The sequence below is a fragment of the Chiloscyllium plagiosum genome, chromosome 41 (assembly GCF_004010195.1).
Source record: "Chiloscyllium plagiosum isolate BGI_BamShark_2017 chromosome 41, ASM401019v2, whole genome shotgun sequence".
Taxonomy (NCBI): Eukaryota; Metazoa; Chordata; class Chondrichthyes; order Orectolobiformes; family Hemiscylliidae; genus Chiloscyllium; species Chiloscyllium plagiosum.
In genome coordinates, this window is record NC_057750.1 from 7,657,045 (window position 1) to 7,669,984 (window position 12,940).

Consider the following 12,940-nt stretch of genomic DNA (forward strand, 5'->3'; position numbering starts at 1 on the left):
AGTGTGAGAGAGAAACAGATAGAGAGAGTTTGTGTGAGAGAGTCAGATAGACAGTGTGCGAAAGTCAGTGCGTGAGAGAAACAGAGTATGTGCGAGAGAGTCAGACAGGTGTGCGAAAGTCAGTGCGTGAAACAGACAGAGTATGTGCGAGAGAGTCAGACAGAGAGAGCATGTGGGAGTCAGAGAGAGTGAAAGCACAAGAGAGAGTCAGAGAGAAAGAGCATATGCGCACATGCGAGAGAAAGACAGAAACAGAGAGTGAGAAAGACTGGTTGTGAGAGAGTGTGTGGGAGACTGAGTGTGTATTAAAGGGGTATGAACATCTTTCCTGAACTCCAGGAGTGTGTTCAGAGGATGCTGACTCTCTCGCTGAGTCTCTGCACATCTCTGCTGCCTGAGCTAGCAGCAGAAGGGGGCTGTTTGGTGAGGTGGGGCAGGTACTGTAGGTGCTGTGCCTGGCTGCATTGCTCCCAGCGTGGGTCATCGCTCTCGTGGGTCAGGTACCGCTTTCCAATCTTGCACTCCAGCTCTCGCAAGTCCAACCACGTCTGCTGGCCCTGTATCCGGGGCGGGGGGAAGGAATAGGAGGAGGAAATGTGGAGTTGTCAGAAATTGGACTCAAAGACCGTTCTCTTATTCCTTTGTGAAACTGAAAGGGCTGTCACCATCACAGTTGGGAAACAGATAGTTGGTGCACCACAGCCAGGTTACCCTCAATAAACACTTCCCCTTCCCAAATCATCCCCAATTTCTACAGTTATCCCCGGAATCCATCTATGGCCAGACTAAAGAATATGGGAATAGTACAGATAGAGTTAGATGGACCAAATGGCCTACTCCTTTGTGATCTGCAGAGGAATATCGATTATCCGAATTTCGGATGATCCGAAGATGATGTCAAGGTCCGGCAAAGCCCTTTGCAAAATATCTTGCAAAATGAAATGTTTGACAGTATGTCACCTTACTGGGCCGTTCATTTTAAAAAAAAAGGCAGAGAACATAAACACATCCGTGAGGCAGTGCTTCGGTCTTTCTAACAAGAGACTGAACTCGCGGAAACTGACAAATGCTCTTGCGATCGTTGAAGCCGTTCAGGACTTTGTTAAGTGCTCCCCTCGCCACTGCATGTCGAATGCTAACTACTGCTGCATTTTTAAAAAGTTTTCTCACGTTATCATTGCTTTATTTAGTTCCTGATGTGAAGTCTGTGTCTTCTTGTGCTCAATACATTAAAATTATAGATTTAAAAACATTCTCTGCTACTGCACAGCGTTAGATCCCGATGAAGGGCTTATGCCCGAAACGTCGATTCTCCTGCTCCTCGGATGCTGCCGGACCTGCTGTGCTTTTCCAGCAACACACTCCTGACTCTGATCTCCAGCATCTGCCGTCCTCGCTTTCTCCCAGCGTTAGATCAGCATGACTTTCCTTGTTTAAGGTAAAATCGATTATCCAAATAATCAACCATCCGGTCGAAATAGTGTCCGCCCATCTCGTTCGGATAATTGAGGTTCCTCTGCATTCCTCCCCCCACTTTCCTTTATATGGCACGGGAATGAAATAAGGAAGGGGGATTCCGGTGTACAATGCCAGTTGTGCCAACTGACTCAGATGGGCCATTTGCATGGCACCAATCTCACAGGAAGGTTTCCACTGACTTATTCTTTCGCAAAACATGGGTATTGCTGGCAAGGTCAATCCCTAATTCAGCTTGAAAAGTGTGGCTTGTCCAGTAAATTCAGACGGAAGAGACAGCCCCAGGAGTCAGGAGTCACATGTAGGCCTGACCAAATTCCCAAAAGGACATCGGTGAACCAGACAGGTTTTGATAAAAGGCAATGGTTGTCCCATGATCACCATCACCGAGATTCATCCGGCAATCACAGAGAGGAGAATTGGAACAGAATGGCATTGGGACATCTGAAGAGATGGGCCTAATGGTCTCATTCCATGCAAAATGGCCGAAGTAGCTAGCAACATGATGGGATTTAGCCAAGACACCTCGGGATGATCCTGTAACCCATCCGAAAAGGTGACGTTGCACCTTCAACCCTAAACTGAAGCAGCAAACTGCAGGGGGCCTGGGGGGGGGGGGGGGGGAGTTTTCAGACAGTGTGGCACTCCCTCTGTATTGTGCTGGGTCACCAGATCAGTTCCAACACTGGGGCTGAACACAGGACAATCTGAGGCACTGACCGACCTACCCCCAACCCCAGCCCCCAGGAGCCAAAAGGTTACCTGCAGGAAGGGGTGACTCAAAGACTTGTCCACACTGTATCGTTTCCTCATCTTCACCTGGAGCAAGTTGTTGATCAGATCAATGCCTTTAAAAAGGAGAGAGATTTCAGCTGATCATTCGCTTCCTCCTCCTTAGAGGCTTCTCGAACCGATGTTAGAGATTGGATTGCAATCCAATATACACAGCACAGCCCCCATCAAACATTCCCAGGACAGGGACAACACTGGGTTTAGATATAGGGTAAAGCTCCCTCTACACTGTCCCCGTCAAATATTCCCAGGACAGGGTTTAGCACTGGGTTTAGATACAGGGTAAAGCTCCCTCTACACTGTCCCCATCAAATATTCCCAGGACAGGGTTTAGCACTGGGTTTAGATACAGGGTAAAGCTTACTCTACACTGTCCCCCATCAAATATTCCCAGGACAGGGACAACACGGGGTTAGATATAGAGTAAAGCTCCCTCTACACTGTCCCCATCAAACACTCCCAGGACAGGGATAGCACGGGGTTAGATACAGAATAAAGCTCCCTCTACACTGTCCCCATCAAAACACTCCCAGGTCAGGGACAGCACAGGGTTAGATATAGAGCTCCACCCCTCAAACCCCTCCCACCTTCTGCCTCACCTTCCTGCGAGATCTCCTTCCAGGGATTGGGTGGATACATGAATGCAGCGTTCTGGATCTGATCATTGATGTCCTCGTCCTCATTGAAGGGGAAGGTGCCGCTGAGGCTGACGTACAGGATCACCCCCACTGACCACATGTCCAGGGAGCGGTTGTAGCCTTTGTCCAGAAGAACCTCAGGTGCCAGGTAGGCCGGGGTGCCCACCACCGAGCGGCGAAAGGATTTCTCGCCGATGATTCGGGCAAAGCCAAAGTCACAGAGTTTCACCTGGGATCAAAGGGAGAAGGGGGAGTCACAGAAGGTGCCAAAGGCAGGGCTCAGAGGAATGGGATGGATTATTCATCGACTGAGTTTACAACAACAGGCCATAGTTATTGACTCCGCCTCTTCTGGAGTCACATGATCCTGCTTTTATTTCCCAATCCCCAGAAGATATTCCGTCGCTTGGAGACGTCTCGATTTCAACATTGTATTCAAACCAAGTCTTGCTTGGCATTTGAATAGCATCCAGCTCTTCCCCCTCAAACTGGTACGAGGCTTTTTAAACAATAATTTATTCACAGGTTGAGGGCACGACGGCCAGCCCAGCATTTAGATTAGATTAGATTAGATTACAGTGTGGAAACAGGCCCTTCGGCCCAACAAGTCCACACCGACCCGCCGAAGCGAAACCCACCCATACCCCTACATTTACCCCTTACCTAACACTACAGGCAATTTAGCATGGCCAATTCACCTGACCCTGCACATCTTTGGATGGTGGGAGGAAACCGGAGCACCTGGAGGAAACCCACGCAGACACGGGGAGAACGTGCAAACTCCACACAGTCAGTCGCCTGAGGTGGGAATTGAACCCGGGTCTCTGGCGCTGTGAGGCAGCAGTGCTAACCACTGTGCCACCGTGCCGCCCACTGCCACCGTGCCGCCCACACCGTGCCGCCCTTACTGCCTATGGGGCAGTTAAGAGTCAACCCCATTGCTGTGGGCCTGGAGTCACGTGTAGGCCAGACCAGGTAAGGATGACAGTTTCCTTCCCTTAAGGGTATTAGTGAACCAGATGGGTTTTTCCCCCAACAATCGATTCATGATCATCATTAGACTCTTAATCCCAGATTTTTAATTGAATTCGAATTCTGCTGTGATGGGATTCGAACCCACCTGGGTCGCTAGATTAACAGCTCGGCAATAATACCACCTCCCCTTATCATCAGTTCACCATTGGTCAAGGTAACCCTGGGACTGAGCAGAGGGGGTTAAGGCAGGGTGCTCCCCCCAATGGCCAAATCCAGAAGTGCAGGCCAGGTCAGTCCCAATCCCTTCCTTCGAGTTCGCCTGCTGTGCTTGCAATTTGTTCAGCGGAACGTAGGAATCTTTGGTTCAGCCCGCAAATGTTGGCCATGCCTAATTGCCCCTTGAGAATTTGGTGGCCTTCTCAAACCCTGGAATCCCACGGTGCAGGAAGGGAGGCAGCTCCAGATCAAGACGGGTGTGAGTGGCTTTGAAAGGACCGAATGCAGGGATCATGCAAGGTGGCCATTCTGGGAAGGTCAAGGGGGAACGTGGGGGTGTGGAAGGCAGGCACCTTGGGAAGGTCAGGAGAAAATGTGGGAATGGAAAGCAGCCATCTTGAGAAAGTCAGAGAATGCAGGAATGGAAGGTGGCCATCTTGAGGAGGTCAGAGAATGTGGGGACGGAAGGTGGCCATCTTGAGGAGGTCAGAGAATGTGGGGATGGAAGGTTGCCATCTTGATCACCGTAGTGACCCACCTGAGGGAGGGGCTCAGCTGACGCCAGCAGCACATTTTCTGGTTTGAGATCACAGTGCACAATGTTCTTGAAGTGTAGGTGCCGGAGGGCAACAAGGATCTGTGGAAACAGAAAGAAAACAACTCAATAAACAGTGCCATCTTGTCAGTCATCCCCTTGGGCTTTCAGTCTAAGTGGCTTATCACTGCTTTCTGTCCCACTGTGGCCTAGACATTCAGATTTAACACGTAACACACCCATATTCCAACATCCAGGTTTACTCAAAAACACTAAAGGATGGGCTGGGGCTGGGGTTGGAATGTTAATTCAAATAGGGCACAGTCCCCCCCCTCCCACCTTTTTTTTTCTGATCACTCTCCCATTTGTATGTATTGGCCTCAATATTGGCCTCAAATGAAAAGCCACATACAGCAGACAATGTGGTGAGGAAAAGCTAAATTCCATCTTGGACCATTCAGGATTTGGTATCCCAAAACAGTGGTGGATTGGTGCTGTTTCCCCCATGGTCCTGTCTCTCGCTCTGGTTGTAACAGGAGGCAGGAATGGCCTAGTGGCATTATCATGGGATGGTTAATCCAGAGACCTGGGCCCATGCCCTGGGGAGGCAGGTTCAAATCCTGCCCAAGCTTAAGTTAAACAAACAAAATCTGGAATTAAGAGTCTATTTCCCCAATTGTTGGGAGAAACCCAATTGGTTCACCATCCTTCAGGGAAGGAAACTGTTGTCCTGGTGTGGGCCTACATGTTACTCCAGACCCACAGCAATATGGCTAACTTAACTGCCCTCATTGGCAACTAGGGATGGTCAATAAATAATGGCCTATATAATGGAGTGAATAAAAACAATTCCCTCCAGCTCCCTTGAGATCTGGATACAAGTGTAGATGGGTATGTTTGCAAACATCATGAGAATTGTTGCAGCCATGGATAATGAGGAGGATTGTCAAGAGATACAGATTGGAAGATTGGGCAAAGAAATGGCAAGGTGGAGCTATAGTCCAGACAAATGTGGGTAAATAGGCAAAGTCTTTTCCCTGGGGTTGAGGAGTCCAGAACTAGAGGGCATAGGTTTAGGGTGAGAGCGGAAGAATATAAAAGAGACCTAAGGGGCAACTTTTTCACACAGAGGGTGGTATGTGTATGGAATGAGCTACCAGAGGATGTGGTGGAGGCTGGTACAATTGCAACATTTAAAAGGCATTTGGATAGGTATATGAATAGGAAGGGTTTGGAGGGATATGGGCCGGGTGCTGGCAGGTGGGACTAGATTGGGTTGGGATATCTGGTTGGCATGGACGGGTTGGACCGAAGGATCTGTTTCCATGCTGTACATCTGTATGACTCTAAATGCAAGAGGGATGTGTCCAATGAATGGCAGGACCCTGAGCAGCTTTGATATACGGGGGGATCTTGGGATCATAGTTCCCTGAAAGTGGCAGCACAAGTGGATAAGATGGTAAAGGCGGCATACGGCATAAGTTGCCTTCATCGGTCAGGGCACTGAGTATAAAAGTTGGCAAGACTTTAGTTAGGCCACACTTGGGAGTATTGCGTGCAGCTCTGGTTGCCACACTATAAGGAAAGATGTGGAGGCTTTGGAGAGGGTGCAGAAGTGGTTTGCCAGGATTGGAGTGTATGAGCTATGAAGACAGTCTCGACAAACTTGGATTGGTTTATCTCTAGCGTCGGAGGCTGAGGAGCGACCTGATAGAAGTTTATAAAACTATGAGAGGCATAGATAGTCAGGAGACCTTATCCCACGGTGGAAATGTCAAAACTAGGGGCCTCAGGTTTAAGGCGAGAGGGGGAGATGTTTGAAGGAGATGTATGAAGCAAGTCTTGTTTTTACACGGAGGGTGGTAGGTCCCTGGAATATGCTGCCAGAGTTGCTGGGAGATACAACAGCCACATTTAGGAGGCATTTAGACAGACACAGGCTGGGAATAGAGGGATGCGGGTCAGGTGCAGACTGGTGGGATTAGTTTAAAATGGCATTGTGGCTGGCACAGACACAGTGGGCCGAAGGGCCGGTTCCTGCAGTGCACCACGTTTTAACGTTGCACTCTTGCAATTCTGTTATTTTTTTGGCAGATCCTTACTTCACTAATGGTGCAGGTGATTCCAGTTTCAGCTCTATAATTCCCTCCCTCCTCCTCTCTGAAGTTCCCTAAAGATTGTGTTGATGACTCATGGTGTTGAATTAGAATTAGATTCCCTACAGTGTGGAAGCAGATCCTTTGGCCCAACAAGTCCACACCGACCCTCCGAAGAGTAACACACCCAAACCTATTCCCCTACCCTATTTTTTTTTACCCCTGACTAGTGCACCTAACCTACACATCCCTGGACACTATAGGCAATTTAGGCAAAAGTGAGGACTTCTGAAGGACTTTTGCCCGAAACGTCGATTTTCCTGCTCCTGGGATGCTGCCTGACCTGCTGTGCTTTTCCAGCACCACTCTAATCTAAACTATGGGCAATTTAGCATGGCCAATTCATCCTAACCTGCACATCTTTGGAATGTGGGAGGAAACCGGAGCACCCGGAGGGGACCCATGTAGACACGGGGAGAATGTACAAACTCCACACAGTCACCCGAGGGTGGAATCGAACTTGGGTCCTGGTGCTGTGAGGCAGCAGTGCTAACCACTGAGCCACCATGCCACCCACAAATGCCACTCCATTATGTTGTGGAGCATAAATACTGGCACAGACCAGTCGGGCCGAATGGCTCTTTTCCCCTCCCTTCTCTCTTGTGAGAATACACAAACGGCGCCACCAAAATCTACAAGTTGTTGTAAATGAAATCAAACTGTTGCAATAAAACCAAGCTCCTCTTGGGGACGATGTAGAGCCACAGGTCTCAGCTGCACCACCTGCTGGGATAAAGCAATACTGCAGCTAATTAATTTGGCTGCTCGCTGGATTCATTTATTTTAAAATATAAATACAAATCCTTGAAATGATGGGAGTGGAAATTGTAGATTATGGAAACAGTTCAAACGGGGGAGGGGGGGGTTTGGGGAAAATGGGACAGGAGTAGAGGAGACTGAGGGGGCGATGTGACTGAGTTGGATTTAATTACGAGGGACATCGAAGAAACATTTAGCCATGACTAGGGATTGTGGGGGGGCTGGGTTTAAGGTTCATGTTTAAGGTGAGGGGCAGGAAGTTGAAAGAGGATGTCAGGAAAAACTCTTTAGAAACCCTCAAAACATTTAGGAAGCATTTGGATGTGCACTTGTGACACCAGGGCTACGGGCCGGAAAGTGGGATTCAAAAGGTTGTTTTTGACTAAAGCAGATTAGATGGGCTGAAGGGCCATTTTCTGCGCTATAGACCTGTGGGATTCAAAAGAATTGAATCCCTGCAGTGCGGAAAAAGGCCATTTGGCCCATCGAGTCCACATTGGCCCTCCATAGAGCATGCCCACCTCCCCCATATATCACCCATCCAGCCTGCACATCCCCTGGACACTATGAGTCAACTTAACATTGCCAACTCATCCTAATACATCTTTGGACTGTAGGAGGAAACCCACACAGACACGGGGAGAATGTGCAAACTCCACACAGACAGGCTGGAATCGAACCTGGGACCCTGGCGCTGTGAGGCAGCAGTGCTAACCACAGAACCACCATACAACCTGTAAGTGCAAGTGAATTGAATTAGTGCTGTTTGGTGATCGTTGGTTGGAATAGGTACGTTGAGCCAAATGGCCTGCTTCTCTGCTGCCTGACTCTGAACACGCAGCAGATAAGGAATCCAGTCGGTTACCTGTGTGATCATGAACTTGGTGATCCTTTCCGGTAGCCGGCCCCTCTCGCTGGACAGGATCATTTCCAACATGTCACTGTGAAGCTTCTCCATGACGACAAACACCTTCTCGGGAGTCTCGAACATGCATTCCAGGTTGACCACTCCAGGGTGAGACAGGCCCTGTGGACAGAGGAGGGAGAATGAGGGCAGGAGGAGGTTACCCCAGCAACGAGGCGGGGGGGGGCAAAGATAGGTCCTGCCAACCCGCAGCAGAGATGGCATTTAATGGGGCAATACAGGAAAAGATAGATAAAAGATGTCAGCCGTTCAGGAGTATCCAGCTACTTGGGAAGTCCATCAGGAAGGTGGCAGTGAATTCTGGGAAGTCGGTCAGTCCTCCGAATCCCTCCTGGCCCAGTCGCCTTCAGTTGAGCGTTTGAATGGAGGAAAATTGGCAGGAAACCTATCGCCAGTCAGATCAACACTATGCCATAGAGCACCGGAAAGACGGACAGAAACAGACCACCCCCTGCAGCCCCTCCCGTTCAGGGGCCAATCTGCCATACGGGTGACCACCCCCAGCCCCGAGCTTACCTGTAGGATGGCCACCTCATTGCGTAGCTGGCTCTCCTGTTTGGTTGGGAAGCGTAGTTTGTCAATGACTTTGATTGCTACGTCCCGCCCGGTCTCTCTGTGCTTGCCTGGGAACAAAGAGCAGGGGATAGGGGTGCGAGGGAACAGTCAATGTGTTTGAACCACAGCGGGGAGGCCAATCAGCCCACTGCACCCATGCTAGCTCTTTGAAACAGCCGCCAATCCGAGTTGCGTCAATTCTAGAGCTTTCCCTGTCCAGATATTTATCCAATGCCTCCCACCCAGGCCCAGGGCAGGTAAAAACCAGGCCCAAGGCAGGTAAAAACCAGGCCCAGAGTGCAAGGTTTCTGTCAACAAGTATTCTTTAGCAGAAATGGTGGAGATGGGTACAATTCCAACATTGAAGAGATTTGGACAGGTACATGGATAGAAAAGGTCGAGAGGGATACGGGTCAAATGGAAGTAAATGGGATTGGTTCAGTTTAGGAAACCTGGTCAGCAAGAACGAGTTGGGCCGAAGGGTCTGTTTCAATGCTGTATGACTCTATGAACCCACTACCCCACACATGCAAATGCACACGCAGACAGACATGCTGACAGACACAGACACACGCGCAGACAGACTGAAACACACGCAGACAGGCATGCTGACAGACACACACACACAGACACAGCATGCTGACACACACACACACACACACACACAGACATGCTGACACACACACACAGACATGCTGACACACACACACACAGACATGCTGACAGACACACACACAGACATGCTGACAGACACACACACACACACAGACACACGCGCAGAAACACACACAGACAGGCATGCTGACAAGAACACACACAGACAGGCATGCTGACAAGACACACACACAGACACACACACACAGACACATACAGGCATGCTGACAAGACACACACACACACAGACGCACGCGCAGACAGGCATGCTGACAGACACACACACACAACATGCTGACAGACACACACAGACAGGCATGCTGACAAGACACACACACACACATGCTGACAGACACACACAGACAGGCATGCTGACAAGACACACACACAGACACACACAGACAGAAACACACAAAGGCAGGCATGCTGACAAGACACACACACACAGACAGAAACACACGCAGACAGGCATGCTGACAAGACACACACACAGAGAGACAAACAGACAAACACAAACATTCAGACCTGCATACAGACACACACAGACAGTCAGACAGACACACACATGCGCACACAGAAAAGCTACAGATCCTGTTAAATACAAAGTTGGACCAAATTTCTTCATTTTCTAACTTTACAAAGTCAACAATCTCCATGACCACCTGTGTGTGTCCCAAAGCCACGGTCTTGTGGCTGGAGTTGGTATCTCATCCCCTACTCCCTGAGCAAACCTGCAAATATGGCATCAGACTCGGAGTTGGGTTTGACATTGTTCATGCAGCGTGGCATCAATGGCTAGGCCAGTATTTGTTGCCTATCACTAAGAGCTGACCGCATCCCTGTGGGTCTGGAGTCACATGTAGTCCAGAGGGCAGATTTCCCTTCCTAATGGGCACTGGATGGAGTCTTACAGCATTCACTTGGGCACCTGGAGTCCCTGTACAGTGACACTGCCACAATGCTACTGTCTCACTAGGTTGAACAAGGGAATTGTTCTGAGGGGGATTGGATGCTTTGTTCTATGCCAAAGTGTAAGAACGGAACCAGGACTGGAGATAGCGCCACATGAATGCCAGTCTGCACTGTCTGGATAATCTCACCTCCATAAACAATCCCAAACTGGCCTGATCCAAGCACCTCGTCTGCAAAGATCTGGTAGACAGTCGCAATATCCTGGCGGAAGGAAAGCAGAGTGAGAGGAACAGGCAGTCAGAATGCAAATACCTCAGGGAGGGAAGTCCGAGGGATACTCTACAGGAGTTTCCCTGCAGGACAGGGATAGAGAACGATCACTTTATACTGTTCCAAATCAGGGACAGCACGGGTTAGGTACAGAGTAAAACTCCCTCTACACTGTCCCCATCAAACACTCCCAGGGACAGGGACAGCACAGGGTTAGATACAGAGTAAAGCTTCCTTTACACTGTCCTCCATCAAACACTCCCAGGACAGGGACAGCACGGGGTTAGATACAGAGTAAAGCTCCCTCTACTCAGTCCTCCATCAAACACTCCCAGGACAGGGATGGCACGGGGTTAGATACAGAGTAAAGCTCTCTCTACACTGTCCCCCATCAAACACTCCCAGGACAGGGATTGTACGGGGTTAGAGACAGAGTAAAGCTCTCTGTACACTGTGCCCATCAAATAGTCCCAGGACAGGGACAGCACGGAGTTAGATACAGGGTAAAGCTCCCTCTACACTGTCCCCATCAAACACTCCCAGAACTGGGACAGCATAGGGGTTGATACAGGGTAAAGCTCCCTCTACACTTTTAAAACTGAAAACAAAGTAAAGCTCCCTCTACACTGTCCCCATCAAGCACTCCTAAGGCAGGTAACAGTATGGGATGAAATACCAAGTGAAGCTTCCTCTACGCCGAGTTTTCTACATTAAACTGGATCTCCCATGACTGAGGCACTGCCACCCCTCTGGCAATTTGTGCTGTTGGTCTGCCCAGTGGCGATACTCACCACATTCTCCAGACTCTGACTGTTGGGCACGGAGAAATTGACTGAGGCCTGTCCTGCAAAGCGAAGCAATAAAAATCCCGATCAGTGACACAGCCGGCGAATGAGCACGGGGACAGGTTGGCTGGCCTGAGCTCAGATTAGCACTGCCTTACCACCTGGGCGGGGGGTAAGAGTTGTCTTTAGGCATACATGGCCCCCTCCCACACCCAAGGGTAAACAGGCTTCTTGTCCCTGAGCTACCAATTCAGGGGCAGCAGACAGTGGAAGACTGTGATATCCCCCAGGGCCCAACAGTTTGCCAGTACCTCTCCATTCATCCATCAGGAATGGCCACTTGCGTCATCTACAGGGACGCTGCAGGGAACCCACCGTCTCTCCCCTTGAGTGGGGGCCATGGGGTGAGGGGTCAGCTGTACTGAACCAGGCCACTGGTGTGCCATGTGGGCAGGGGTCCACCCGCCCTGGGCATTGCCAAAGGCGAGGCCGATAGAGTCAGCTCCCATTTTGAAGGGCAAGGTGCTGGCCTTCCGGTTCTGAGGATAGAGGTTTCAAATCCCACTTGAGCCCATTAGGCAAAGTGTAGTGCCTGAGGGAGTGCCGCGTCGTCAGGGGTACTGATGTTTGGGTGCAGCTGCTCACCCATGTCGATGCCCCCACCGGCTGTGGGTCCTCGAGGGACAGCACTACCCTGGCCAATATTCGCCACTCAGGAACCATCACCGAAAACAGATTAATTGACGGCGATCAGATCATGTGGGGGTATTGCTGGGTAATGCGATTGCAAGAGGCGCTATGTAAATGCACACTTTTCCGTCACTTAAAGAGAGAGCGTGAGATAAAGGATAACATTGATGTGGATACAGAGGGCTCACTAGATGTATTCCTGAGCCAAAAGTCTTATCCCTGGAGGAGAGATGGAGCAGTTAAGAGGCCCGTACTCACTAGAGTTTAGAAAAATGAGAGGAGATCGAAGTGAAGGATAGAAGATGCTAAAGGGGATTGACACAGTAGATGTGGAGAGGGTGCTTTCTCATCTGAGAGGTCGTAGGTATAGGATAAGGGGGAGCAGCACGGTGGCTCAGTGGTTAGCACTGTTGCCTCATAGTACTAGGGACCTGGGTTCGATTCCACCCTCAGGTGACTGTCTGTGCGGAGTTTGCACGTTCTCCCTGTGTCTGATTGTGGGTTTCCTCCCACAATCCAAAGGTATGCCGGTTCGGGTGGATAGGCCATAGGAAATTGCCTGCAGGGGCGGCACGGTGGCTCAGTGGTTAGCACTGTTGCCT

At 50.0% G+C, this 12,940-nt stretch overlaps 1 protein-coding gene across 2 annotated transcripts in view; it reads right to left on the bottom strand.

Annotated features, from left to right (window-relative positions):
- Positions 1 to 224: 224 nt before the first annotated feature.
- prkd2 (protein kinase D2) overlaps positions 225 to 12,940 on the bottom strand; it is a 102,336-nt gene continuing 89,620 nt past the window's right edge. For both annotated transcript variants that reach the window (XM_043680867.1, XM_043680868.1), the window contains exons 11-18: positions 11,655 to 11,707; positions 10,782 to 10,854; positions 8,989 to 9,095; positions 8,413 to 8,574; positions 4,636 to 4,734; positions 2,868 to 3,135; positions 2,239 to 2,324; positions 225 to 557 (exon numbers count right to left, since the gene is read on the bottom strand). In XM_043680867.1, the coding sequence (XP_043536802.1) occupies positions 348 to 557; positions 2,239 to 2,324; positions 2,868 to 3,135; positions 4,636 to 4,734; positions 8,413 to 8,574; positions 8,989 to 9,095; positions 10,782 to 10,854; positions 11,655 to 11,707 (1,058 nt within the window). In that variant the 3' untranslated portion in view covers positions 225 to 347. The remainder of the gene's footprint in view (positions 558 to 2,238; positions 2,325 to 2,867; positions 3,136 to 4,635; positions 4,735 to 8,412; positions 8,575 to 8,988; positions 9,096 to 10,781; positions 10,855 to 11,654; positions 11,708 to 12,940) is intronic.